Source organism: Balaenoptera musculus, chromosome 15 (genome assembly GCF_009873245.2).
Source record: "Balaenoptera musculus isolate JJ_BM4_2016_0621 chromosome 15, mBalMus1.pri.v3, whole genome shotgun sequence".
In the NCBI taxonomy this organism is placed as follows: Eukaryota; Metazoa; Chordata; class Mammalia; order Artiodactyla; family Balaenopteridae; genus Balaenoptera; species Balaenoptera musculus.
This window is the reverse complement of record NC_045799.1, coordinates 65,524,256-65,551,980: the sequence shown is the minus strand read 5'-3', so window position 1 is coordinate 65,551,980 and position 27,725 is coordinate 65,524,256. Positions and strand designations below refer to the sequence as shown.

General features: G+C 40.9%; 1 protein-coding gene across 1 annotated transcript in view; it reads right to left on the bottom strand.

Moving 5' to 3' along the window:
* Nucleotides 1–2,382: 2,382 nt before the first annotated feature.
* Nucleotides 2,383–27,725, bottom strand: part of LOC118881087 (acyl-coenzyme A synthetase ACSM1, mitochondrial) — a 46,240-nt gene continuing 20,897 nt past the window's right edge. Inside the window, exons 8-14 of the mRNA XM_036825521.1 lie at nucleotides 26,095–26,218; nucleotides 23,782–23,862; nucleotides 23,137–23,238; nucleotides 6,621–6,748; nucleotides 5,415–5,514; nucleotides 4,235–4,354; nucleotides 2,383–2,732 (exon numbers count right to left, since the gene is read on the bottom strand). Coding sequence (XP_036681416.1) covers nucleotides 2,646–2,732; nucleotides 4,235–4,354; nucleotides 5,415–5,514; nucleotides 6,621–6,748; nucleotides 23,137–23,238; nucleotides 23,782–23,862; nucleotides 26,095–26,218 — 742 coding nt within the window. The 3' untranslated portion in view covers nucleotides 2,383–2,645. The remainder of the gene's footprint in view (nucleotides 2,733–4,234; nucleotides 4,355–5,414; nucleotides 5,515–6,620; nucleotides 6,749–23,136; nucleotides 23,239–23,781; nucleotides 23,863–26,094; nucleotides 26,219–27,725) is intronic.

The following is a 27,725-nucleotide window of genomic DNA, read 5'->3' as shown; positions in this document are numbered from 1 at the left end:
CCTGGTCTGTCTTTTTATAACCACACAGCCCAAATGTGGGACTCTGTAGGCAGGCAACTGCATCTAAACAGATTTCAACACTATTGTTTTGTTATCCCTGTTTTTTGTTTTTGTTTTGCTTGTTTTTTTTATCATTTCTTTGTATTTATGGTAAAAGACATTGATTTTCCATTAGAATAGTAATAGAATGTTTCCTGTTTACGATAAGTTTCCATAATAATAAAATCTATGGGGTTTAAAGCAATGATTTTAAAGCTGTCATGGGCCTGAATGAGCTGGGAAACCACTGTGTCAATCACACATAAAAGCACCTTTAGGAAGTTCACCTCAGGACAGGGCCCAGAATAGACGATCACCAGTGGGGTTTGTCTAACCACCTGGGTCCCTGGGCCCCAGCCCACCTGCTTGGCTCTCCCCACCCAGCACTCCTGGTACTGCCAAGCTGTTTGGGTGCTGTCCTCAGATCCCCCCGAAGAGAAGCTGATGAACTTTCTCCATTAAAATTCTCAATTTCTGGAGGTCCCTGGAAAGCAATAATGAGAGTCAGACTGGATTTTTTTCCCCCTGTTTAGGTTCCTAATCTAAAGCCCATGCTAACAGGTGATGTACCTAACCCTGTTTCAGGTGTTGAAATGTCTACGTTAATTAGGGATGATTTTGAGACCATACCCATACCATCTGGTCACACGAAGTGGAATTCGCAAGCCAGAAGGAAACATATTTTATTACTATATTATCATGACCACGTAATTCAGTTCAACTATAACATCTTTCCCTTTGGGATTTCTTCTTTGCTCATATTTTATTTATAAGTGTACTTCTCAATTTCCAAACATGGGAAATTCTAGTTAGCTTTTCATCAGTGACTCTTCTAGCACAATTGCATTACCAAAAAACATGCTCTGTGTGATTTCATTCCTCTGAAATATAATGAAATTTGCTTTGTGGCCAAAATAAATAAGGTTAATTTTTGTAAATATACTATATGTGCATCTCTATTGTGAACGTGAATTTTCCACTGCACAGCATTGAGACATTGAGTGTCTCTCTGGTATGCTCTGTATGCATTGTATCTGCACCTTTGTCACTGAATGAGTGTACGTTGGTTGTGCAAATCCGTGTGTGTGTCTGTGACTCAGGGGATTATGTATTAGGTACGTGTCTCAGGGCATATGGGTCCGTGGAGTTGTGTCTGTGTTTCATATGTGTGTGAGTGTGCTGTGTGTGAAGTTGCTGTCCCTTTGGGTGTTCCTGATTGTATCTGTGTGTTTGTCTTCTTTTTGTGCCTGTGTGTATGTGCCTGTGTTCTGTGTCTATGTCTCTGCCTACATGTCTGTGTGTGTGCATGTGCGCACCTCCTTGGGGTGTGTGTGGGTCTGCCCTGGGGGGTTGTCTCACATGACCCTGAGTATGTGTACTTGTGTGTGTACTTGTGTGTGTGTGTGTTCCCCCCAGGGTGTCCTTGCCTGCGTTGGTCTGTGTGTGAGCTGTCCATGAGCCCGACACCTGAGTCCCCAGGTGAGGCTGGGGGTGATTCTTTGCCTCTGCGTCTCCGTGTTTGTGATGTCTGTATATTACCCAGGGAGTGTGTGTATCTGTGCACCTCAGAAGAGGGCAGCTGCAGAGGGGATCTCCCTATCGGTGACCCCCCAGGAATGGGTGAGAAGGAGACAATATGCGTTTCTCTCACCCCCAGGCTCAGCCTCTTCTGCCTCTGCTCCTTCCAGCCTCTGGTGGTTCCATCTCAGGCCGGAAGGATGGATGGAGTGAAGGGTTAGTTCACAGGACCACAGGCCAGGGGGATCAGAGGGCTCTGGATGGCAGAGGAGATTACACACTATAAGGATAGGTGTCTGGGGAGGACTCCGGGCCCCTGGGGAGGGGCTGGGGAACAAAGCTCCTGGGTCCCTGGGAAGGGCTCGAGGAGTCCTGCAGGATTCCTGGGCCCCCAGAGGGCAGGTCCCTCACTCACCTGCACTGGTCCAGGCTGGGACTTGCAAGTAGCAACAGCAGCAGCAGCATTGGTGGGAGGAGAGGCAGTGGGTCCACTGGAGGGTGCAGGTGAGGGGTGGTGTGGCAGGCAAGTGTCGTCACCAAGCTGGGCTGCCCTCCCCTCTTCTCCATTCCCCAGACACCACACTTGCCCTGCCTCCCGCCTCACCCCCAGTTGGGCAGAGGCAAGCCAGGCAGGAGCAGACCCCGGGGGCCACATGGACTGTTCTTCCCAGACCTCTATGTCCTGGTCGTTGACTGGGTCCCAGAGTCTCTGGAGCCAGGAGGGAGAATCAGGCCCTGGGGCAATCTCTGATGGGGGCTGGGGGAATTACGAGGGACAGCATTTAGCACTGGATCTTTCGCAGAATAAATGCACAACAGACTCGCTGTGGATGCTGAGTCAGTATTTAATTTGCTTCAGCCCCATTCTGAGCGCTCAGCTGGGCAATCTGAAAGGAACAGGGAACTTGGAGGAAGGATAGTGATTGATATTAATTTAAAAGAACAAAAACGCTGGAATGTTGACACTTCTGGCTCTCTTTCAAGTCAATTCTCTCAGCGTTCCTCTCCTCACCCTCACCATCGTGAGGAAACTGAGGCCGCCAGGCATTTGGCCAACATCACACAGTGGTTTCTGAGTTTACTGCCAATTACATCTGACCAAACTCCTTCTTCCGGAGTTCACTTCTTTTTATCTTGCCAGTGATGGTTTTGGGCAGCTCTGAGACAAACTCCACCTGGTTGAGGATAAAGCAAACACATTCTGACTAAGTCCCCCCGTCATTTTCTATCAACCCTCAGCTCTCCTCCTTTGCCCTCTCCCAGTCCCCCAGACAGGCTGGCGCCATGTGGGGGCCTTAACGGGGTCCACCATTTATGTCAGATTCTCCTCTGACCTCCTGAAGTTGGATGCAGCCCTTTGATGTACTTTGACCAGTGAAATATGAGTAGGAGTGAAGTGTGCCTGCCACCTCTAACAGAAAAGTTGGGAGTCATTGAGACAGGCCACTCCCTCTGTCCATCTCTTCTAGGACTCTGAGAGGTACCTACGTGGTGGCTGCTCCTTTATCCTGGTCCCAGGATGAGGGGATGTGGAGCAAAGGCTCCGGGAAAGCTATGGTGGATAAGTGGTGTGAGCAAGAAAGACACCGTCCTCGTTATAATCCACTACAACTTTGGGACTGTTTGTTACCCACAGTAACATGTAGCCCTTCCTGACTGGTATGCATCCTCTATTCTACTCTCAATAAAGCATCAGATCCTAATGGTATAGCAGCATGAACTCTGTTGTCAGATACACATGGGGTTGAATTCCAGCCTCTATTTACTCTAATCTCAGGCAATTTACTTTGAGTCTCTAAGCCTCAGTTTCCTCTCTGTAGACTGGGGTGATTATCTCAGGTTGTGGAGAGAATTAAATGAAATAATAATGCATGTAAAGCACTGAGTCCAGGGCCTGGTACACACAGTAAATGCTCAATAAATGTTAGCTATATAGCTTTATAATATGTATTGATTGTAAACATTCAGACAATGCAGCAAAGTATTACTACAAAAGAAGGAAATTTTAACTTGTTTTTAAACAAATCAGATAGAGCTACGTATGTTCTTTCTTAGCCTGCTTTTTTATCTCAATAATATATTATTGTGATATTTTATGTTAACAATCTGCATCATTATTTTAAATTACAGAATAATATTAAATTCCATGAGTAACTGCATCATTTCTCTATTGCTGCACATTTTTATAGGTTGTACAGAGCATTTAAAACAAATGAAGTTGAACAAAAAATATCAGAATGTATTACATGTTGTTAGGGTAAATATCATTTTGTTCATTTTTGTTTGTTATGTATGTTTATGTGTATTGGGTTGCAATATAGAATGTATTTCTCATGACAAATAATGTTTTTTAATAGTTTGGAAGTTGCTGGTTTGGGTGTCTTTTTCAAATTTTGAAAGATTATAAATAACCTTCTTGGATATCTTTGGGCAATTGTCTGATTTTTTTCTTTAGGTTGACACGCCAGCAATGGATGAGCTTCTGACACAGGATCGAGGTTCCATCCGATTCAGTGGGCTCCCTCACACCCCTAAGCTGAAACGCTTCTTCTGCAGAGAAAAATATTAGTGCTCTTGGCTACTTAGGCTTCACCCCAGACACTGCATGAGACTTGAGACAGTGGAGCCCCCGGAACCACTCACAGGGACCAGACCCCATCCATCTGCTCTCACTCACCTTCCTTGGGTACTTGTACGGGGCTGTCACTGACTTCACATGCTGCTGCAGCTCCTTGGTGAGCTGGTCCCGATCATGGGACAGGAATTTTGGGGTCAGGACAATGAAAGCCTTCACTACCTGCAGTGAAGAAGCAGAGTGGAGGCTCAGGGCGAGTGACAACCAAATTATAGTTTAAGGAGTAAATGCTTGGGACTTCCCTGGAGGTCCAGTGGTGAAGACTCCGCACTCCCACCACAGGGGGCGCGGGTTCGATCCCTAGTCAGGAAACTAAGATCCCGCGTGCCATGCCACACTGCGCGGCCAATAAATAAATAAATAAAAATTTAAAAATAAAGAGTAAATGCTTACTAAATTAATGGGAAAACAAACTGACAGTAGAGCCTTTGGAAATCCCAGGTTCAAATCCCAGTACTTCCAATTTCCACTCTTTGCCTTGGAACATTTCTTAACCTATCTTAATGTCGATCTCCTTCTCTGCGAAATGGGGAGAGGACAGGTTCATTCCTCATCAGGTTTGTGTAAAGATTCCATGAGATAATACACATAAAACGTGAAGCCAGTTTAAATGTATTTGTATTCCTATCATTGTTATCATCACCATTTTCACTATTATTGTAGGTAGAGTTCTGTGGGCATTTAATAATAGTTAAGACCTTGTGGGCATTTAATAAATGTTCGTAATTTATTAGTTTCCTATTGTTATTTATGTCCTCATTTAATTTCACAGGGACTGTACATAGAAGGTGTTCAATAAACACTTGTTGAATCAAGGATGCATGCTCTGGAGCCAGAGTACTCAATTTCCCACCACTTATTAGCTGTGTAATCCAGGCAAGTTATTTAACCTCTTTATGCCTCTGTTTCCTTCTCTGCAAAAAGGTATAAAAAGAGTCCTTAATTCATTGTGTTCTGTGAGGATAAATGAGCTGACACCCAGTAAGAGCTGATGAACTACTAGGTGGCAGCAGCAGCAGCATTCACAATCAGCATCGTTCCAGTCACAGATGAGGCCACAGTGCCCCCTGCTGACCACGTCGTGTAAGTGCACATGCACACCAGCCATGCCCTCCCTTCACCCTAGCTCCAAGGCTGGGTAGGCATGGCCTGGAAGTTTTCCCCTCACCTGCCTTCCCAGCCCCACACCCAGCCACGATGACCTCCACGTCCCGTTCCTCACCTCCCCTCGGATCGGGTCGGGGCTGCTCACCACAGCGGACTCAGCCACCGCTGGGTGCTCTGCCAGGGCGTTCTCCACTTCTGCCGGCCCAATGCGGTACCTGCAGGACCAATGGTTCCTTCTGAGTCAATTCCTGGGCGAGGGTGACCCAGGCCCTCAGATCGCATCTTTTGGAGAGACACATCTTCCCTTGGCACGGAGGGTATCTGTCACAGGGCGCCAGAGGCCTGTGTAATGGGCCTGAAATGTGAAGTCCTGAACATTCCATGCTAAGGAATACAAGGCTCAGGTGCTCCCCAGGGCTCCTCACCTCTCGACCCCAGGCGAGGGAGGTGAATGCTTCATCCTCGCAGAGCTCTGGGGCTTGGCTCAAGCTCAAGCAGCTTCCCCTGGCATGAAAACTCTTTAGCTTAACATTTGTACAAATTTTACACCCTATTCTTCACTGTATCAGCGTTTGTTTTAGAAATTAAAAAAAACAAACTCAATTTTCCTGAAATTCCCAAGAAAACATGTTATTCTAGTGTAACGTGTCACTTTTTTTCTTTATAAATCATGTAAGAGTTAGGAACAACAGACTTCGAGTCAGACCGCCTTTGTTCAAATCTGGGCCCCACCCTGTACTGTCTTTGAAACTTCAGGCAACGTTTTTCACCGGTCACTGACTCCGTTTCCTCATGTAAAATGGGCATAATCATGGGAATTCCCTGGCGGTCCAGTGGTTAGGGCTACGTGCTCCCACTGCAGGGGGCACGGGTTCAATCCCCGGTCGGGGAACTAAGATCCTGCATGCCGCGCAGTGCGGGCCTCCACACCCACCCCCTCCCCACACCCCCAAAAAATAAAATAAAATAAGATGGGCATAATCACATCTACCTTACAGCATTGGGAGATGGATCGTACAAAGCTCTACAGAGAGTACCGTCACATAGAACGTATTCCATACAGGTGAATTTTATTATTGTTGGTGTTATGTGTTTCTGTGACATGTGCTTCATGAGAGGAGCACACAGAATAAGCTCCCTCAACAAATAGGGACCAAAGTAAAGCTTTCCTTCCCAGTGCCTTTAACTTGCATGATGTCTTACTTTGGTTCAGAGTTAGGCTGAGAGTCCGTCACCGAGGCATGAAGGAATGTCTGGGCGTGCTACCTCCCACCAGGCTCGTGAGGGTGGTACCTTCCGGCTCAGCGTCAGCCACACCTACCCGGAGGCATTGATGACATCATCGGCCCTCCCCAGGAACCAGAAGTAGCCCTGCGCATCAACAGTTGCTCTGTCCCCACTGTTGTAAAAGTCCCCACACTCCACTTCGGCTGTCTTCACCGGGTTACTCTGCAAAGAGAACAATACTCCTCTGTCAAAAACAGTGAGTTTAGAGATGATGAGCTACAGCAATGGGCTCAGATCTGGGTTTGAATCCTGCTTCTGGCTCTACCTGGCACCTGGGCAATTTTTATAATCTCTCTGAGTCTACTTTCATTACATGCAAGCACTCAATGCATGCTACTGGTCGATTAGGGAACAATGTTAAACCAATTTTAAGAACAATTTTCTTAAATTTATTTCATTTATTTATTTATTTATTTTTGGCTGCGTTGGGTCTTCGTTGCTGCATGCCGGCTTTCTATAGTTGCGGCGAGCGGGGGCTACTTTTCGTTGCGGTACACGGGCTTCTCATTGCGGTGGTTCCTCTTGTTGCCGCAATGTAGGGACCAAAGTAAAGTTTTGACCAAACTTTACTTTAACCAAAGTAAAGTAAAGAGCACGGGCTCTAGGTGTGAGCTTCAGTAGTTGCGGCACGTAGGCTCAATAGTTGTGGCTCACGGGCTCTAGAGTCCAGGCTCAGTAGCTGTGGGACACAGGCTTAGCTGCTCCGCGGCATGTGGGATCTTCCCGGACCAGGGATTGAACCTGTGTCCCCTGCATTCTCAGGCGGACTCTCAACCACTGCGCTACCAGAGAAGTCCCCAGAACAATTTTTAGAAATAACAACTCACTTCTGTGTGCCACTCCAGTAAAATAAAATTTCCACTAGAGCATAACTCTATTTTATTCACTGTTATAAGCTCTGCATTTACACAGTGGCTGGACAGACGGGAGGTGTCAATAAACGTTTGCTGAATAAATTTTCTTCCCAAAATATTACCTCATTTGAGCCTCACAGAAAGCCTATGAAGCTGATAGTTTTCATTAAACTTTTAAGATAATTGTATATTTGCATGCAGTTATAAGAAATAATACAGAGAGATCTCATGTACCCTCTACCTAGTTTCTCCTAATGGTAACATCTTGCAAAAATAATGCTCACTATCATAACCAGGATATTAACATTGATACCATCCACCAATCTTACTCAGGTTTCCCCAGTTTTTTACTTGTACTCGTGTGTGTGTGTGAGTGTATCTAGTTCTATGCCATTTTGTCACATGTGTAGGTCCATGTGTCTACCACCACAGTCAAGGTACAGAACAGTCCCTTCATCACCAGGATCTCTCACGTTGCTTTTATATCCACATCCACTTCTCTCCTCTCCCTTATTCCTCCTCCCTTCCCATACCTAACCCCTTGGCAATGACTAACCTATTCTCCATTTTTGTAATTTTGTCATTTTAATAATGTTACATAAATGGAATTATATAGTATATAACCTTTGGGACTGGCTCTTTTTTTAAACTCAGTATCATTCTCTGGGGATCCATTCACATTGTTGTGTTCATCAACAGTTTGATCATATTTATTGCTGAACAGTATCTCACGTTACACATGAGACACAGTTTAAACATTCACCCACTGAAGGGCATCTGGGTAGTTTCATTTTTAACTATTATGCATAAAGCTGCTGTGAACCTTACAGATTTGTGTGAGGCTGGCATTTTTTAGCCCATTTTACAGAAGAGGAAACTGATGTTCAAGGAGGCACAACAACTCACTCAAAGTCACTCAGCTGGGCAGTGGGAGGGTTCGCATTTGAATTTACAGCCTATGCATGTCACCACTAAGCACTGTGTTGGGATTTTTCTTCTTCTGGAACATGGAATAACTTTAAGAGGTTTCAGAAAAAAAATCTTTAAACATTAAATTGCATCCTTTTTTAGAGTCCCGTCCAATTGGTCTGATGATATTGAGATTCTTGGACATATTTTTAAAAGCTCCGGAAGTACCAAGAGTAAGATAAGTTTCCATTTCAGAACCTGTTTTGCCTTTAATTTTTTATTTTTATACAGTTTTAAAGGTAACTTTCCATTTAGAGTTTTACACCATTTCAGAACTTTTAGTGAAAATAGAAGTTAGCTAGAATTTAAGAAAATGTTTTGTGTGTATTATAGTTATGGTTATAATTGCCTCCTGTTTTTGGCAAGAGATACTGTTTTCCACTTGTGATAGCAGATCAAATTCTTTTTGAAACAAATGCTTTAAAGTAATTATTTGATTTAAAGTGAAAAATAATGTAAGTAATAATATAGATGGTGCATGGATATGGCAAAAAATAGTTGACATGGAATTCAATGACTGAAATTTAGGAGACACCACATCAAAGGGTACAGAAAAAGTCCCACCCCCAATTCATGTACCATTTGAACTGCTGTCCATCTCAGTGTACTGTGATACAGTTGACCTGACACATCCCTGTGGACAGGTCTTCCTTGAAGGAAATGAAACTTCTTGATGTCAATCATCTCAGGTAGGGTCAGAGATTGGAACCTTGCAGATGGGACTCCCACACCCAGGGAAGGAATTCTTTTGTCTCTCTGGGCCTGAGCTTCTTGGAAGTAGATTCTCAGAGCCATTGAAAAGCTCCTGAATGGTAGGAGAATAGTATCACATCTACCACACAGAGATGGTCAGAGTCTACAGAGGCACCAAAGTGAGTTCTTCACCTTGACTACTTTTAAAAAGTGCTAATGGTGGGTGATGTCAAAAAAACATGGCATATGAGGAAGATTTAAGGTCTCATTTCCCCGAAAAAACCACAAAAAAAGTACAAGAAGTTGAATTGACTATGTATGACGTCTGGGAAAGAGTCAAAGGCTTAAAACAACCTTATAAATACCCAATCAAGAAAAAGCCATCTTAAACATGGTAGAAAAGCTTTGTGAAATTTTATTCACCCTTGCTCCCCTGTCCTGAACGGCAGTTTTGGTCTTGAGCAGATGGCAGCCCAGTTCCCGGTCCCCCTGCTCCAACCAGAGAGAGCAGAGAAGATCTCATTTGCAAATTATCGTACACACCTGTTGTAACCTGTTTCGGGATAATTGGAGGACTGGTGCAAGGCATCCAGTTCATGTAACTCAGAATATAAGTGGGAAAAGCAATAGGCACTGCTCATAGAAGCTACCTGGAAGACTACAAAACTAAAAGATGCCTGAGGTAAGAAATTATGGGTGGAGATATACAATAGATCATCAAGGTCTGGAGGAGAAGCTGGGGTCAGATTCTTTCGAGAAATTAGGATATTCAAGACAGCTGTGCACATGGCAGTATTTAGAAAACCATGCACACACCTGAGCAAGACGTGTGCTCACAAGAGTCCTAAGAAGACCTTAAGCTTTCACCTCAGACTGATCTCTAGGCTCAGAGCAAGCCTAGCTAAGTGGTGAAGGAGTACCCCAGCACAGACCTAAATTGTACATTGGTTGTTCTCTCCTTTTTGTTGTTATTGGTATTTTTATTTGTTTGATCTCTTAGCACTCAAGAAAATCTCTGTCAAAACATTAGCTGAACATGAGCTAAATGATCAGAAGCTTCAGTGTGATCACACATGGCAAATAATTTTCTTTGCAAGAAGCATTTGGAAACGTCTCAAAACAAACATACTATTATAGGCTTCAATGGTCAACAAAACAAAACAATAACAACAAAACCCCAGCAACCCCAACCCCCAGGGAAGCAGGAGAATCTGATTTCCAGAGCTACCACATTGTAATAGTGAGAGGCCCAATATTCAACTAAAAATTACAAGACATACAATGAGACAGAAATCATGCCTCAGGACTTCCCTGGTGGTCCAGTAGTAAAGAATCCACCTTCCAATGCAGGGGAAATGGGTTCGATCCTTGGTCGGGGAGCTAAGATCCCTCATGCCGTGGGGCAACTAAGCCCACGCACCACAACTACTGAGCACGTTTGCCTCAACTAGGCAGCACGCATGCTGCAAACTACAGAGCCCACACACTCTGGAGCCTGTGCGCCACAACTAGAGAGAGAAAATCCACATGCCACAACTAGAAAGAAGCCCACATGCTGCAACAAAAGATCCGGCATGCCGCAACAAAGATCCTGTGTATCATAACTAAGACCCGACACAGCCAAAAGTAAAAAATAAATAAATATTTTTTAAAAAGCATGCCTCATTCAAAGGAATGAAATTAATTGACAGAACCCATCCCTGAGGAAGTCCAGACATAAGACTTACTAGACAAACAGTTTAAATCAAGTTTGTTAAATGTGGTCACAGAGGTAAAGGAAGAAATGGACAAAGCACTACAAGAAGTCAGAAAAATGACATATGGACAAAATGAGAATATTAACAAAGAGATGGAAATTATGTAAAGGCACCAAACAGACGTTCTAGAAAAGTGCAATAACTAAAACAAAAAATTCACTAAAGTGTTTGGCAGCAGTTTAAAACAGGAATAAGAAAGGATCGGAGAGTTGAAGACAGAACAATAGAATTTATTGGGTCTGAGGAGCAAAAAGGAAAAAAATGAGGAAAAGCAAACAGAGCCTAATGGACTTGCATGACACCATCAAGCAGACAAACATGTGCATTATGAGAGAAGGAAATGAAACAGAGAAAGGGACAGGAATATTATTTGAAGATATAAGGGGCAAAGTCTTCTCAAATGTAATGAAAGACATGAATTTACAAATACAAGAAGTTCAAAGAAATCCAATAAGATAATCCCAAGAGACCCACACCAGGATACATAAACATCAAAATATTGGAAGCCAAATAGAATCTTGAAAACAGCAAGAGAAGTGACTCATCACATACAAGGATCCTCAGTAAGATTATCAGCTGATTCTCATAGGAAACCTTGAAGGCCAGAGGTGGTGGGATTACATATTTAATGTGTTGAAAGAAAAAAACTGTCAATCAAGACTTCTCTATCCTGCCTTCAAAACACTCCTTAAAAATGAGGGAGAAATTAAGATATTTTCAGAAAAAAGCTGAGGGAGTTCATTACCACTAGACCTGCCCTAGCAGATATGGTAAAGGGATTCCCACAGGTTAAGATGAAAAGACTCTAGACATGTGTCAAATCCATATAAAGATATCTTTGGAAAAGGTAACTGTGTGGGCAAATGTAAAAGCCAATATTACTGTAATTTTGATTTGTGACTCCACTTTTAATTTTCTATAGTATTTTTTTTTAATTTATAAAAAAAATTCTAAGTCTATATTTTTGGGTACAGTGTACAAAGATATAATTTATGGCATCAGTATCAGAAAGAGGGGACAAAGCTCTATAGAAGTAGAGTTTCTTGTTTTTGTTTCTTTTACTGCTTACATGTTTTTAATGAGGTAGCATTGGTTTATAACATCATATGTTTCACACATACATTATAATTTGACTTCTTTATACACTACAGCATGCTCACCACCAAAACTCTAGTTTCCATCTTTCACCATACAATTGACCCTCTTTACCCACTTTTCCCTCCAACCCCCATCCTCTCTGATAACCATTAATATGTTCTCCATATCTATGCATTTGCTTTTGTTTTGTTTGTTTTTTTAATATTCCACATATGAGTGAAATCACAGGTATTTGTCCTTCTCTGTTTTGTTGATGGTTTCCTTTGCTGTGCAGAAGCTTTTTAGTTTGGTGTAGTCCCAGTTTACTTTTGTTTTGGTGCCCTTGCCTGAGGAGACATAGCCAAAAATATATTGCTAAGACCAATGTCAAAGCGCACACTGTCTATGTTTTCTTCTAGGAGTTTTATGGTTTTAGGTCTTACATTCAAGTTTTTAATCCATTTTGAGTTAATTTTTGTGTATGATGTAAGATAGTGGTCTAGTTTCACTCTTTTGTGTGTGGCTGTCCAGCTTTCCCAACACCATTTATTAAAGAGACTTTCTTTTCTCCATTGTAGATTCTTGGCTCCCTTGTCATAAATTTGTTGTCCATATATGTGTGAGTTTATTTCTGGGCTCTCAACTATTTCCATTGATCTATGTGTCTGTTTTTCTGCCAAGTTATTTTGAATAGTATAACTTTGTAGTATGATTTGAAATCAGCAAGTGTGATACCTACCACTTTGTTCTGTTTTCTCAGTCAGGATTGCTTTGGCTGCTTGGGGTCTTTTGTGGTTCCAGACAAATTTAGAATTTTTTGTTCTATTTCTGTGAAAAATGTTATTGTGATTTTGATATGGATTGCACTGAATCTGCAGATTACTTTAGGTGAAATGAACATTTTAACAATGTTAATCCTTTCAATGCATGAGCATGAACTAGTTTTCCATTTCCTTGCTTCTTCTCCAATTTCTTTCAACAATGTCTTATAGCTTTTAGTGTACAGGTCTTCCACCTCCTTAGTTAAATTTATTCCTAAGGATTTTATTCTATTTGTTGTGATTGTAAGTGGGATTTTTTTCTTAATGTATTCTTCTGCTAGTTCATTGTTATTGTATATAAATGCAACAGATTTTTGTATACTGATTTTGTACCCTGCAACTTTCCTCTTTTCATTTATTACTTCCAATAGTTTTTGGTGGAGTCTTTAGGGTTTTCTACATATAAAATCATGTCATCTGCAAATAAGGTGACAAGTAAAGTTTGTCACCTTTCCAATTTGGATGCCTTTTATTTCTTTTTCTTGCCTAACGGCTGTGGTTACAACTTCCAATACTATGTTGAATAAGAGGGGCGAGGATGCTCATCCTTGTCTTCTTCCTGATTTTAGAGGGATGGCTTTCAGCGTCTCACTGTTGAGTATGGTTTTAGTTGTGGGTTTGTCATAAGTGGGCTTTATTATGTTGAGATATATTCCTTCCATACCCACTTTATTGAGAGCTATTTTTAATCATAAATGGATGTTAAACATTGTCAAATGATTTTTCTGCAACTGTAGAGATAATCATATGATTTTTATTCTTTGTTTTGTTAATGTGGTGTACCACGTTGCTTGATTTGCATATATTGAGCCATCCTTGGATCCCTGTAATAAGTCCCACTCCATCATGGTGTATAATCCTTTTAATGTATTATTGTATTAGGTTTGCTAATATTTTGTTGATAACTTTTGCATCTATGTTCATCAGAGATATTGGCTTGCAACTTTCTTTTTCGTGTGTGTTATCCTTGTCTGGTTTGGTATCAGTCTAATGTTGGCCTTGTAAAATGAGTTAGGGAACAGTCTTTCCTCTACAATTTTTTGGAATAGTTTCAATCTGATAGGTATTAAATCTTCTTTGAATGTTTGGTAGAATTCACCAGTGAAGCCATCTGGCTTTCTGGGAGGTTTTCAACTACTGTTTCAATCTCCTTAATGTTTATCAGTCTATCCAGATTTTCTATTTCTTCATGATTCAATCTTAGAAGGTTGCATGATTCTAAGAATGTTTCCATTTATTCTAGGTTGTCCATTTTTGGTTCATAATATTCTTACAATCTTTTGTATTTCTGTAGTATCCATTGTTATTACACCTCTTTTGTTTTTTATTTTATTTATCAGTGCCTTCTCTCTTTTTTTCTGTGAGTTGAGCTACAGGTTTGTCAATTTTGTTTATCTTGCAAAGAACCAGCTTTCTTTCATTGATCTTTTCTATTGTCTTTGAAGTCTCTATTGTATTTGTTTCTGCTCTGATTTTTATTTCCTTCCTTCTACTGACTTTGGGCTTCACCTGTTCTTTTTCTAGTTCCTTTAAGTGTAAGGTTAAATTGTTTGAGACTTTTTTTGTTTCTTGACGTAGGCCTGTATCACTATAAACTTCCCTCTTAGTACCACTTTTGCTGCAACCCACAGATTTTGGTATGTTATACTTTCATTTTTATTTGTCTTAAGGTATTTTTAATTTTTTCCTTTAATTTCTCCATTGACACAGTAGTTGTTCAGTACCATGTTGTTTAGTCTCCACATATCTGTGACTTTTCTAGGTTCCTTCTTGTAGTTGATTTCTAGTTTCATACCATTATATTCAGAAAAGATGCTTGAAAGGATTTCAGGCTTCTTAAATTTATTGAGACTTATTTTGTGTCCAAACACATGGCCTAACCTTGAGAATGCTCCATGTGTGCTTGAGAAGAATGTGTAGTCTGCTGCTTTTGCACAGAATGTTCTATATAAATCTATTCAGTCCATTTGGTCTAATGTTTTATTTAAGGCCAATGTTTCCTTGTTGACTTTTTGTCTAAATGATCTATCCATTAATGGAAGTGGAGTGTTAAAGTCCCCTACTATTATTGTGCTGCCATCAATTTCTCCCTTTAGGTCTGTTAATAATCGCTTTATATACTTTAGGTGCTCCTACGTTAGGTGTATACAGTCGTTGGTTCCAGGAACCCCTGCAGATACCAAAATTTGAGGATGCTCAAGTCTCTTATAATTTGCATATAATGTACAAACAATTTCCGGTAAAGTTTATATCATCTCTAGATTACTTATAATACCTAATACAATGTAAATGCTATGCAAATAGTTGCTGGCACACAACAGATTTAGATTTGCCTTTTGCTTCTCTGGAATTGTGTTCTGAATTTTTTTTGATCTGCAGTTAGTTGAATCAGTGGATGTAAAACCTGCAGATCTGGAGGGTTGGCTGTATATATGTTAATAAATATCATATATTCTTGAAGGATTATCTCCTTTATTATTATGTAATGTTCATCTTTTGCTCTTCTTACCTTTCTTGGCTTGAAGTCTATTTTGTCTGTTATAAATATAGCTACACCCACTTGTTTTGGCTGCCCTTTGCTTGGAGTATCATCTCGCATCCCTTCACTCAGAGTCTATTTTGTTTTTAGAGCTGAGATGAGTCTCCTGGGGGCAGAATATAGTTGGATCTTGTTTTTTAATCCATCCAGCCACTGTGTCTCTTTTGATTGGTGACTTTAATCCATTGGCATTTAGGGTGATCACTGATGATATATGAGGACTTAGTTCTGCCATTTTATCTTTTGTTTTCTGGTTGCTCTGCATTGCCACTTTTTTGTTGTTGTTTGTTTGTTTTTGGGGGTTTTGTTTTGTTTTCTTTTTTTCTTGTGTTTCTTTCTGCCATTTTAGTTTGGTGGTTTTCTATGTTGTTTTTCTCAGCTTATTCTTTTTTTATGTTTTGTTTTGTGGTTACCATGAGGTTTGTATAAAATGTCTCATAAACAAAATAGCCCTTTTTCTGTAGATAACATCTTACCTCATTTGCCTATACAGGTTCCATCGTTTTCCTCTTCCCCTTTTATATTTGTGTGTGTGTACCTCATATTATCTTCTTTTATACTGTAAGTTTGTTACCAGATTGAAGTACCTTAGTTATTTTTACTGCTTTTCCCCCTTTTATGCTATGACTGTTTAACAACTTATATAGAGTTGCAATTTTCTGATTCTATCTATTTACTCAAAGTTTTGTGTACTTTTGTCTTTTCATTTTGGTAGAAGAGCTCCTTTCAACATTTCTTGTAATGCAGGTTTAGTGGCAATGAACTTCCTCAGCTTTTGTTTGTCAGGGAAAACCTTTATTTCTCCTTCATACCTGAAGGATAACTTTGCTGGTTAGAATAGTCTTGGCTGACAGTTTTTATCTTTCAACATTTGAATATGTCATTTCACTCTCTCTTGGCCTGTAGTTTCTGCTGAGAAATCTGCTGATAGGCTAATGTGAGTACCTTTGAAGGATAATGTCTTTTTTTCCCCACTGCCTTTAAAATAGTTTTTTATCACTGATTTTGATAGCTTAATATAATGTGCCTTGGAGAAGGTCTGTTTGCATTGAGATAATTAGGTGTTCTATTAGCTTGTGGAGTCATACATCCAGTTCCTTCTCCTGGTTTGGGTAGTTCTCAGCTATTATTTCTTATTTATTTATATGCTCTCTGATCTCATCTTCTCTCCTCCTTCTGGAATACCCATTATACTTATGTTGCCTTTTCTAATGGAGTCTGATGAGTTTCTTCATTTTTTAAAAAGCGTATTTCTCTCTCCTACCTGAATCATTTCTAGATTTCTATCTTTGAGCTCACTAATTCTCCTTTCCATATGGTCTGCTCTATTTCCAGTGGTTTCTAGTACATTTTTTATCTCATGTTATTGAGTTCTTCAGCTCCAGAATTTGTTTCTCTTTAGGGTAACCAATCTCTTTTGTAAAGTATTCCTCTGTTCATCAACTTTATTCCTGAGCTCATTGAATTGCTTTTCTGAGTTTTCTTGTAGCTCATTGAGTTTCTTCATGATAGCTATATTGAATTCTCCATCAGTTAAAGCACAATCTTCTGTGATTTTCAGTTTGGTTTCTGGAGAATTGTCATTTTCTTTTTGGGACACTGCATTGCTATCGTTTTTCATGGTGCTTGATGAGATGTTCCTGTGCCAGTGCATTTAAGTATCCAACACCTTTCTTAAGAGATAAAGTTTTGCTTACTGTTTCTAACAAACCAACAATTGGTAACTAGAGGTGTTTCCTTTGTTTTTAAGTAGGTGGCAGTATAGCACAAGTTTTTGGTTTGCCTTTCCAGAGCTGCCTCTTGCGGTATTTGAGAATCTGCACTTTCCATCTTCCATTGTCTCTGTGCAAGGTGTGGCCCCATGCCCTCATAATCGCTTCTTGTGCCCCTGGGGTCACTGGTGCCTTGCTGTTGCTGGTGTCACTTCTGTTGCTGGCATCACCACCAGGAACACTGGTATGGCAGAAGTTTCCAATGTGTCTGGGGTTGCCTAGGTTGCAGCCACTGCTGCCCCAGTGGGGGAAGTTGGAGGGAGGGGTTGAAGCTGGGGCCAGGGGTTGTCAAGTTCATGGGCCCCACCACCACAAGCAGGGGTCTGGAGTTTCATGTGCTCCTGTGCCTGAAGGGACTGGGGTCATGGGGCTCACGTCTACTGCTGCCCACTTCTCTGTGGCCATGGGCACTGCTGCAGTTGGAAGCCAGAGTCATGTGTGTCACCTTCACTGCTGCTACTGGATTCTCTGGGACTGTGGCTCACCCATGATAGCCAGGAGGCCAGTATCGGGGGCCCTGGTTCTGCCTCCTCTATGTGTTCCAACCCACCCACCTTCAGATTACAGATGTGTAGATCTCTCTTGTGTCCTGGTGTGTTGAGCAGAGGAACCGGTGTTGAGTTATGGATGTTTTACTAGTTGTAGATTAAAGGAGAGAGATAAAGGGATTGTCTTACACCACCATAATGCTTAGAAGTGGAGCTTTTGTATGTAACTGAAGTTAATTTGGTATCAATACAAATTAGATTGTTATAATTTTAGGATGTTATATATAATCCCCATAGTAACCATGAAGAAAATATCTAAGGAATATAAACCAAAGGAAATTAGAAGAGAAGCAAAATGTGTCACTACAAAATATCAACTAAACACCAAAGAATGCAGTAGTGGAGGAAATGAGGGACAAAAAAGCATTAAGACATATAGAAGATGAATAGCAAAATGGCATATGTAAGTCTTTCCTTATCAATAATTACTTTAAATGTAAATGGATGAAACTCTCCAATCCAAAGGCAGAGATTTGCAGAACAGATGATAAAACATGATCCAACTCTACACTGTCTATAAGCGACTCATTTCAGATTCAAAGAAACAACGTAGGTTGAAAAGATGGAAAAAGATAATCCCTATAAATAGGAGTCAAAAGAGAGCTAGGGTGGCTATCTAATAATATCAGACAAAATAAACTTGAAGTTGAAAACTGGTATGAGTGAAAAAACAATGACATTATATATTGAACAAAAGATTAATTCACTGAGACTATATAACATTCAGAAACGTATATGCACGTAACAGCATAGTGTCAAAATATATGATGCAAACACTGACAGAATTGAAGGGAGAAATCAAAACTCCAAATTATATAAAATAAACATTAATGGAATGGAAGGGAGAAATATACAGTTCTACAATAACACTTGGAGAGTTCAATATATTACTTTCAATAATGGATAGAACAACCAGAAAGAAGGTCAATAATCAAGTGGAGGACTTGACTAACACTACACACCAATTGGATCTGACCCATATATAAAATACCCTGCCTAAGAACAACAGAACATACATTTTTCTCAAATGTACATGGAACATTCTACAGGATGGGCCACATAATATGCCACAAAACAAAGATTAGTACATTTTAGAAGATTGAAATAATACAAGGTATCTTATCTGATCACATAGAATGAAATTAAAAATTAACAACAAAAAGAAAAGTGAGAAATTCACAAATATGTAGAAAATTAAGCAATACAGTCTTAAACAACCAGTAAGTCAAAAATGAAATCACAGGGGAAATTAGAAATTACATTGAGATAAATAACAACCAAACTACAACATACCAAAGCTTGTGACTTTAACAAAAGCAGTGTTGCTTTGGAATTTTAAACACCTACATTAGGAAAAAAAAATCTCACCTCAATAACTTAACACCTTAAGTAACAAGAAAGAGGAGAGCAAACTAAATCCAAAGCTAGCAAAGGAAGGAAATAAGTTTGGATCTAAGAATAATAAAATAGAGAATAGGAAAACAATAGAGAGAACAAATAAAGCCAAAAGTTGGTTCTTTGATAAGATGAAAAATTGACAAATTTTTAGCTATATTGATTAAGAAAAAAGATGATTCAAATTATTAAAATCAGAAATGCAACAGGAGATTTTACTAGCAATTTTACATTCCAAAAAAAGAAAAGTTTACAAGAGAACACTATGAACAATTATACACTGAAAGACTGGATAATCTAGGTGAAAGAGGCAAATTTCTAGAAACACATAATCTACCAAAAATGAATCATGAAGAAATAAAAAATCTCAATAGAACTATATAACTAGTAAGGAGATTGAATCAGTAATCAACCCTCTCATCCCTCCCCACCCTGAAAAGAAAGCCCCAGACCTGATGGCTTCATTGGTGAATTCTCCCGAACATTTAAAGAAGAATTAATACCAATTATTCTCAAGCTCTTCCAAAAAATTGAAGAGGAGGGACATATTCCTTAACTCAATCTATGAGGTCAACATTACTCTGACACCAAATCCAGACAAAGATACTACAAGAAAAGAACACTACAGACCCTTATGAATAATTGGGGCAAAATTCTCAGCAAAATGTTAGCAAACAGATTTCAGCAACATATTAAAAGGATTATATACCATGTCCAAGTGGGATTTATTCCTGGTTCAACATATGAAAATCAATCAATGTAATGACCCATGCTAATAGAATGAAAGTGGGGGCTGGGGGACCACATATCTATTCAATTGATGCAGAGAAAGCGTTTAACAAAATTCAATACCCTTTCATGATAAAAACCCTCAGTTTATTTAATAAACTAGGAACAGAAGGAAACATCCTCAACATGACAAAGGCCATATATTAAAAAAAGCATAGCTAACATCATTCTCACTGGTAAAAGACTGAAAGATTTTCTCTTAAGATCAGGAACAAGACAGGAGAGCCTGATCTCACCATTTCTACTCAACAAAGTATTGGAAGTTTACCCAGATCAATTTGGCAACAAAAAGAAATGAGGCACCAAGATGAAACAGAATTAAAACTAGATCTGTTCACAGATAACATGATCTTACATGTACAAAACCCTAAAAAACTTTCTCACACACACACAAATTGTTAGAGCTAATAAAGGAATTCAGCAAAGTTATAGGAAAGAAAATCAATGCACAAAACTTAAGGTGCGGTTCTATACTTTAACAATTAACAATCCAAAAAGGAAATTAAGAAAACATCAATAAGAATACAATACTAAGGATAAATTTAGTATAGAAGGTGAAAGACTTGTACACTGAAGATTAAAAATCACTGCTGAAAAAGAGAAAGAAGACATAAATAAATGGAAAAGCATCCCATATTCATTGATTTGAGACAATATTAAGGTGACAATGCTGCCCAACACTATCTACAGATTCAGTGCAATCCCTATCAAAATTGCAATGGTGTTTTTTTGCAGACATAGAAAAACCCATCCTAAAATTCACATAAAATCTCAAGGGATCCCAAAATGCAAACACAACCTTTAGAAAGGAGAAAAAAGTTGGAGGACTTACACTCCTGATTTCAGAAACTTACTTCAAAGCTATAGCAATCAAAACAATCTGATACGTTCATAAAGAGAGACATACAGACCACTGGAATAGCATAGAGAACCCAAAAAGTAACCCTCACATATACTGTCAATTGATTTTAGGCAAGGGTGCCTAGACCATTCAGTGGGAAAGAGAGTCTTTTTAACAAACGGTGCTCGGAAACTTGGATGTCCACATGCAAAAGAATGAAGTTACCTTATATCATACACAAAAATTAATTCAAAATGGATCAAAAACTTAAATGTAAGAGCTGAGCTTATGAAACTCTTGGAAGAAAACACAGAGGAAAATCTTGCCTTGGATTTCACAATGATTTATTGAATATGACACCAAAAGCACAGGAAATAAAAGAAAAAGTATTGAATAGATAAAATATTCTTCACCAAATTTAAAAACTTTGTATGTCATAGGATACTATCAAGAAAGTGAAAAGACAACCCACTGAATGGGAGAAAATAATTGCAAAGCATATAATTTGCATATCTGATAAGGTGTTAATATCCAGCCTACGTAAAGAACTCTTACAAATTAGAAAAAACAACAACAGAAAAATGAACAACCCAATTAAAAATGGGCAAAGAACTTGAACAGACAATTCTTCGAAGATATACAAATGGTCAATAAGAACATGAAAAGATGCTAGTCATTAGAGAAATGTCAATCAAAACCACAATGAGTTTGAACCCATTAGAATGGCCATTATTAAAAATAAACTGAAAATAGCAAGTGTATGTAAGGATATGGAGAAATGAAAACACTTGTGCATGTGGAAAACATGTATGGCCATTCCTCAAAAAGTTAAACAGAATTACCATATGATCTAGCAATTCCATTTCTGGGCATATAACCAAAAGAAGGGAAAGCAGGGACCCAAACAGTTACCTGCACAGTGTTCATAGCAGCATTATTCACAAAGGGCAAAAGGTGGAAACAACGCAAATGTCCATCAAAACTTGGTATATACATACAATGGAATATTATTCAGTCTCAAAAAAATGACAGTTTGCTAAAACATGGATGAACCTTGAAAACATTGTGCTAAGTGAAATAAGCAAGACACAAAAGGGCAAATGTTGTATGATTCCACTTATATGAGGTAACTAAAATAGGCAAGTTCTTAAAGACAAAAAGTACCATTACAGGTTACGAAATGCTGGGGAGATGGGGACTAGAGAGCTATTGTTTAATGGGAACAGAATTTCTTCTGGGGATGGTGAAAATTTTCTGCAGATGCATAGCGGTGATGGTTGTGTAATATTGTAAATTTTACTCAATGCTACTGAACTGTATGCTCAGGAATGGTGAAAAGGGTAAATTTTATATTATATATATATATATGCCTCAATAAAAAGAAAATAAAAGAACAGAATATAAGCTAACAAATCTCGATGGAAGAGTGACACATCTCATTGCCATGAGAACATGTGAAATGAAGGAAATCAGTGTGGCCATATGTGAAGACACCTTTGCAAAATAAAACATGTTTAAGTCATGGTTTTGGACCACCCCAGTTCAATTTAACCAGAATCTCTGTGGTTGGATCCAAGTATTTAAAAAAAAAATTCTCTCAAATGATTCTGACGTACAGGCAATATTAAGAACTGCTGCTCGATACACCTGTTACTCTGCGTTCATTTTCCCTTTTATCCAACCTTTAAACTGTGCTACTGAGAATTAAGGCTAAGGCTTGCATGATTGCTTCTGGACAATAGTACCCCAGAGGGACAGGACCCCACCCACCCACCCAAGGCCATAGTGTGAGCACAACAGTGACACCAGTGGCTGGGACTTTGTAGAAAGGAGATGGAGTCTGAGGTCAATTTCCGGGTCTGTCTACCCTTCTACAGGCCATCTTGGAAGCTGAGGATTTCCTCTTAGTGGCCACTGCTAGCTAGGGTTGTCTGATGAAGAGTTACAGCAGGTTTCCTTATAGTCTATGGTAGGTTTCTGTAGTCCCTGGATTTCTCATTTAGAGTTTGGGGTCCAAAACACACCACTTTGAATCCTAGACCTGTCATTTATTTGACATGGGAAAGACATGTAAAGCTTCCAATCTGCAGTTTCTTCCTCTTTAAAGTGGGGATAATAGCGCCCCTGGAGGCTCAGCGAGATGAATAGATTTGTTTGCACCCTGTTGGTAAGTGGGGTGGTATGATGTGAACCGAGTCAAAGTCAGCATTCTTAACCACAAGAGATCACTGCACCCCAAGTCTGGTGGTTCTGAAGCCAGGCTGTTTTCTACCCCAACAGTCAGCCTATAAGTGCCAGATGGGTTATGACAGAAAGGGATGTGGGAACACACTATGAGCTTTGAGATTAACTAGAACAGGTTTAATTGACTTGGAGTGAATAAAGGAAGAAGGAAGAAGTCTCAGGAGGCAGAGTTGAGTCCAGTCCCTTACACACTTACACAGCTCCCTGCAAGGATTCTTGGGCCTGTATGGGGGCAGATGCTGTGTCCTTACCTCATAGCGCATGAAGACGCCTATGGGCCTGGTAGGCTTGATCCTGATGCCAATGTTTCCTTCAGTGTTGGGCGGCAGGATGTTGCCCTTGTCATCAATGATCTGGAGCAAGAGACCTGTGAATCCCACCCTGCAGGGATCCCCAACACTCCTGCCCCACCCAAACACTGCCTGGCTCATTCATGTGACACAGTGGGGGTAATTGGGGGAGGGGGTTGTGGTAGAGGAGCCCTGTCAGAAAATAGAATAAAACTGTCAAAAGGCTTTGAAATCAGCAAATGGTGAAACCCAAGCCATGGGTCTATGTGTTTCACGCATATATAGACATCACAAATGTGTCTTCAAGCTAGAAAACACGGATCAGGAAAAACTAAAAGCACCAGCAGTGGAGAGAGCCGCCTGAGCTACTGCAAGTACTCTTTCCCAGGCTCGGTGCATGAGGCCTCTGGCTGTCCTGGCAAGCTGCACTCATGCCCAGGACATTGCAGGTCTCAACTGAAACCTCGCCAGGAAACTGGAGGAAAAGTAGGCGGAGAAGACGAAGGACAACCGGGAGGCATGACTCGTTCTGTCACCTCGTGTCACACAATGGTCCCACCATAGCCGAGCACTAACTGCTCTCTGCCAATGTCTTTACCAGCAGACCTGAATGTCGTAGGGTGGGATGGCCTTCCCCATGGAACCCGGCTTGATCTTCATCCCCCGGAGAGTGCCACAACTTATTCCCTGTTCACAGAAGAGAAGTGGGATTGGCCAAGCGTCCAGGCTTATCACAAAAACACAGCATCCTTGCTCACAGATGTCATTTGATGCTGTGCAGAGAGCCCTCGTGGCGAAGCTAGAAGGCATAGACCCAACTCTAGTCAGCAGACATTCACTGCACCTGACATGGGCTGGGCCTGAGCCCGGTGCTGGGGCTACACAGTCCAGTGGGAGAGGCCAAGAAGAAGAGGAGTGAGCCCAGAGCTGTGGGCATGTAACGTAGGGTGTGGAGTGCCCACTGTATGCCAGACATGTGTCCATTTGCCGGGGAGGGCCATGAGTATATTTAACAAACATTTACTTGTAGCTGCCTCAACTGCTTCTCAGAGCTGTGTTGAGATTATTCAGATTGTTCACGCTGTTCCCCTACCCCCTATGTCTTCCTGATGAACCTTATTCCTTCTTTATGGTTCTCTAAATTATCATTCTTCCTAAAGTTAAGCGCTTTACACACAGAGAGACCAAGGTTTGAATCTTGACTCCACCGCTCACTAGCTATGTACCAAGTAATCCCCCTTGATCTCCTCCTCTGTCAAAGGGGGGTAATTATAACATTATCGCTTAGAGTGCTTGTGAGTGTGTGCCAGGCACACACCAAGTATTCAATAAACAACTACTGCTAGCTATCATTCAGGCCCTAATAAAAGGAAGTTGGGAGATTCTCTTTCTGTGGTATTTTTCCCTACACTTGTATTGCTGCTTGTCTGTTTCCCTCAGTAGATAATGAGCATTCACAGAATAGAGATTGTCCCATCCATCTCTGCACCCCCAGCATCTAAACACAATACCTACCTTAAAACAACAGTGACAACCATAACTGCAATAGGGGTTGGACACTGTGCCCAGAGCTTTGTATACTTTCTTTCATTTACCTTATCATAACCGGGCAAGATTGGCATTATATTTCCATTTTGGAGATGGGGAAGCTAGACTCTGCAAGATTCAGTGATATGCTGATAGTCTCGAAGCCTATAACTGGCAAGGCTGAGATCTGAACTGGGGTCTGAGCTCCTGAGAGAGGAAGTACTTTCCCCTCTGCAATGTCACTGCTCACACTCTAGGCATGTGGAAAATGTTGCAGAGATGAGTGGATAGGTGTGAAAATGTTCACAGAAATAAAGCACCATCCGGGTATCAGGGAGTATTCTGTTGTTATGAATAGTTGATGCAAAGGGACTAGTGTCATGGGTGTAGCGTGTAGTTCTAACCTCACCCTCCCTGTCTGAATGCAAACTGTGAACCAGTAAGGACAGTCCTAGAGTCTTAACATTTCTCAATCCCGGAAGCAGACCCAGTAACTGATTATTTATTTATTTATTTATTTGCAAAATAATGTCAGAAAAGTATGTCAGTTGGGACTAAAACAGGTATTTTGCTACAGGCTCTGAGATGACAGTCATCCCTCTGTCAGCTAAAGGGATGATAGGGAAGTAGAGGAAAGTGGCTCTGTCCAGCATCGGAAATGCATTGAAAATGTGTTAGAAGTGAGATACCTGCCCACACTATCATGGATAAAGTCCTTGAGATTCAAGACAGGCATTATTCTTTGAATGCCCTGCCCACCTGACTGGTCAGTGATCCTCTTTGGGATCACACTGTGTGTATGTGTATGTGTGTGTGTGTGTGTGTGTGTGTGTGTGTGTGTGTGTGTGTGTGTGTGTGTGTGTGTGTGTGTGTGTGTGTGGCGTGTATATAGAAGATCTCTCCTCCTGCTAGTGTCTCACAATCAAAGCTGTGTGCTCTCCTCATAAACACCCAGAAATGAACTAGCGAACTTCCGGGGCCAGCTCCTGCCTGCTCCTGTGGTTGCTGCCTAGGAAGGGACGGTGAAGTGGACAGGACTTGCAGTGGTGGCTTCCATGCTCCTGGAGAGTGCCTTCTATGCTAGTGCCCCTCCTGGGCTCCCATAAACTAATTCTCACAGGTACAGTGGCACTATGTCCTTAGACCCCTTTCTAAGTTTTTGTCCAATAGCTTTCAGCACATTGGTCTTTTGACAAGTTGATGAGCTGCAATTGTCTTTTCTGCAAATTGATTTGGGACAAATTAGCCTAGAGCTCTAGAACCTCCCATTGGCTTTGAGCAACGCTGCGTGCACAGTGGGGCCTCTGCACACACTCATAGCAGGATTCAGCTCACCTGCTGGGCTCCGTGGACGAGCACATCCTAACTGGCCCAGAGGGACCAATCACCTACCGTCTCTGACTGTCCGTAGGCCTGGTAGAGCAGAATGCCTGTCTGTCTTCTCCACAGCTCTTGCTCCTCGGGCAGCAGGGCCTCCCCACCAGTACAGCAGTGCTCCAGGGTGGGGAACCTGAGGCTGAGGGGAAGGCAAGGTGTCAATAGGGCCTCCGCAGATTGGGCTTGGGCGCTCTGCCCCAGGCCCAGGGAGAGCTCAGAGCATTGTCATCTGGATCATTCACCCTTCTGCTTCTTCGCTTTCTTACTTGCCTTCTGGGCATTTTACTGATGGTCAAGTCCAAGTGGAAGTCACTTCCTGTTGGTACCTGTTAACTCATCTGGCAGGGGTAGGTGGTGGTGGTGGTGAGGCTAATGGGTTAAATCAGGGAGATCAGGATTGAATATGGATGTTGATGTAACAAGAGAGAGAAAAGTGTGCTTGGAACACATTCTAAGCATTCTATGTGGCTAAGAGGGATATTTGTATAAACCATAAGGGCTGAGGGATAAGACCCCAAGGATATGCTAGGATGGTAATAGAAGTGTACCGCCTTCTGGGAAGAGTGGGCTTATGTGAACTGAAGGCCTTTTGTGTTTCTGGCTGGAGAACGCATATTAGGGGTTGGAAATGAATTGTTCGGGACATCAAGGAAGACCAGGCTTCATGTAAGTGAAGGGAAGAAGGATCACAGGTAACACCCCTGAGAGCAGGAATTTGGGAGAGAACAGAAAAGTCTGCTGTGAACATTTGCAGCAGTTTGCTAGGTACATTGTGCAATGTAAATCCTCTCATCTATTTTCCCCATGAAGATTTCCATAAATAATACAAAAACCATCACAAAATAATGATGGATTCCCTGAAGGAAATGGGTAGAAGTGATTGGGGTCTTAGTACCACCTTGCACGGGGCTGAGCTGAGCCAGCTTGTACGGATGAGGGACGTGGCAGAATCCCTTGTCACCCTCTCCTCGTATATACAGAGCCTGTAGTGATGGACAGGAGAGCTGGCTTCGTTGGGAGTATGTTCCTCATTCTTCTTGAGCTTTATCCAAAGTACATAAAATGGGCAGAGTCTCCAACAGAGTCAATATTCATGCCCTGGTTGAATTTTTATGGGGTTTGTTCACCATCTCAAGAACGTTGCAACAAGTAGCTGTAATATGAGCTTTGAAATACAGTTGGAAACATAATTCTGTCAGATTGAGGGTTCATGAATAAAATCGAGCTGTATTTCAATTACCTTCATAAATTGAACTCCTTGATATTTTAAGTCTTATATGTCTAAAAAATGTTAGCTCTGATTTTGAAGTAGCCATTTCAATTTCAGAGTCGTTAAAAGATACATAAACAACCCTAAGGTTCAAAGAGCAGATCAGGTGAGTTAAAAATTAATCCACAAACATGTGGAAATGCAAAAATAAAATTACAGTGTGATACTACATACCCATCAGATTGGCAAAAATTAAAACTTGGACAAAAACAAATATTGCCAAAGATGTGGAACAATGGGAATTCTCCTCCCCTGCTAGGGGAAGCATACCTTGGTTCAATACTTTGGAAAATAAGGTAGTAGGGTACAATGTCAGTGTGACCTAGCAATTCCTCTCCCAGAGAAGATCTACAGCAATGTGTGTTTACGTGTTTAT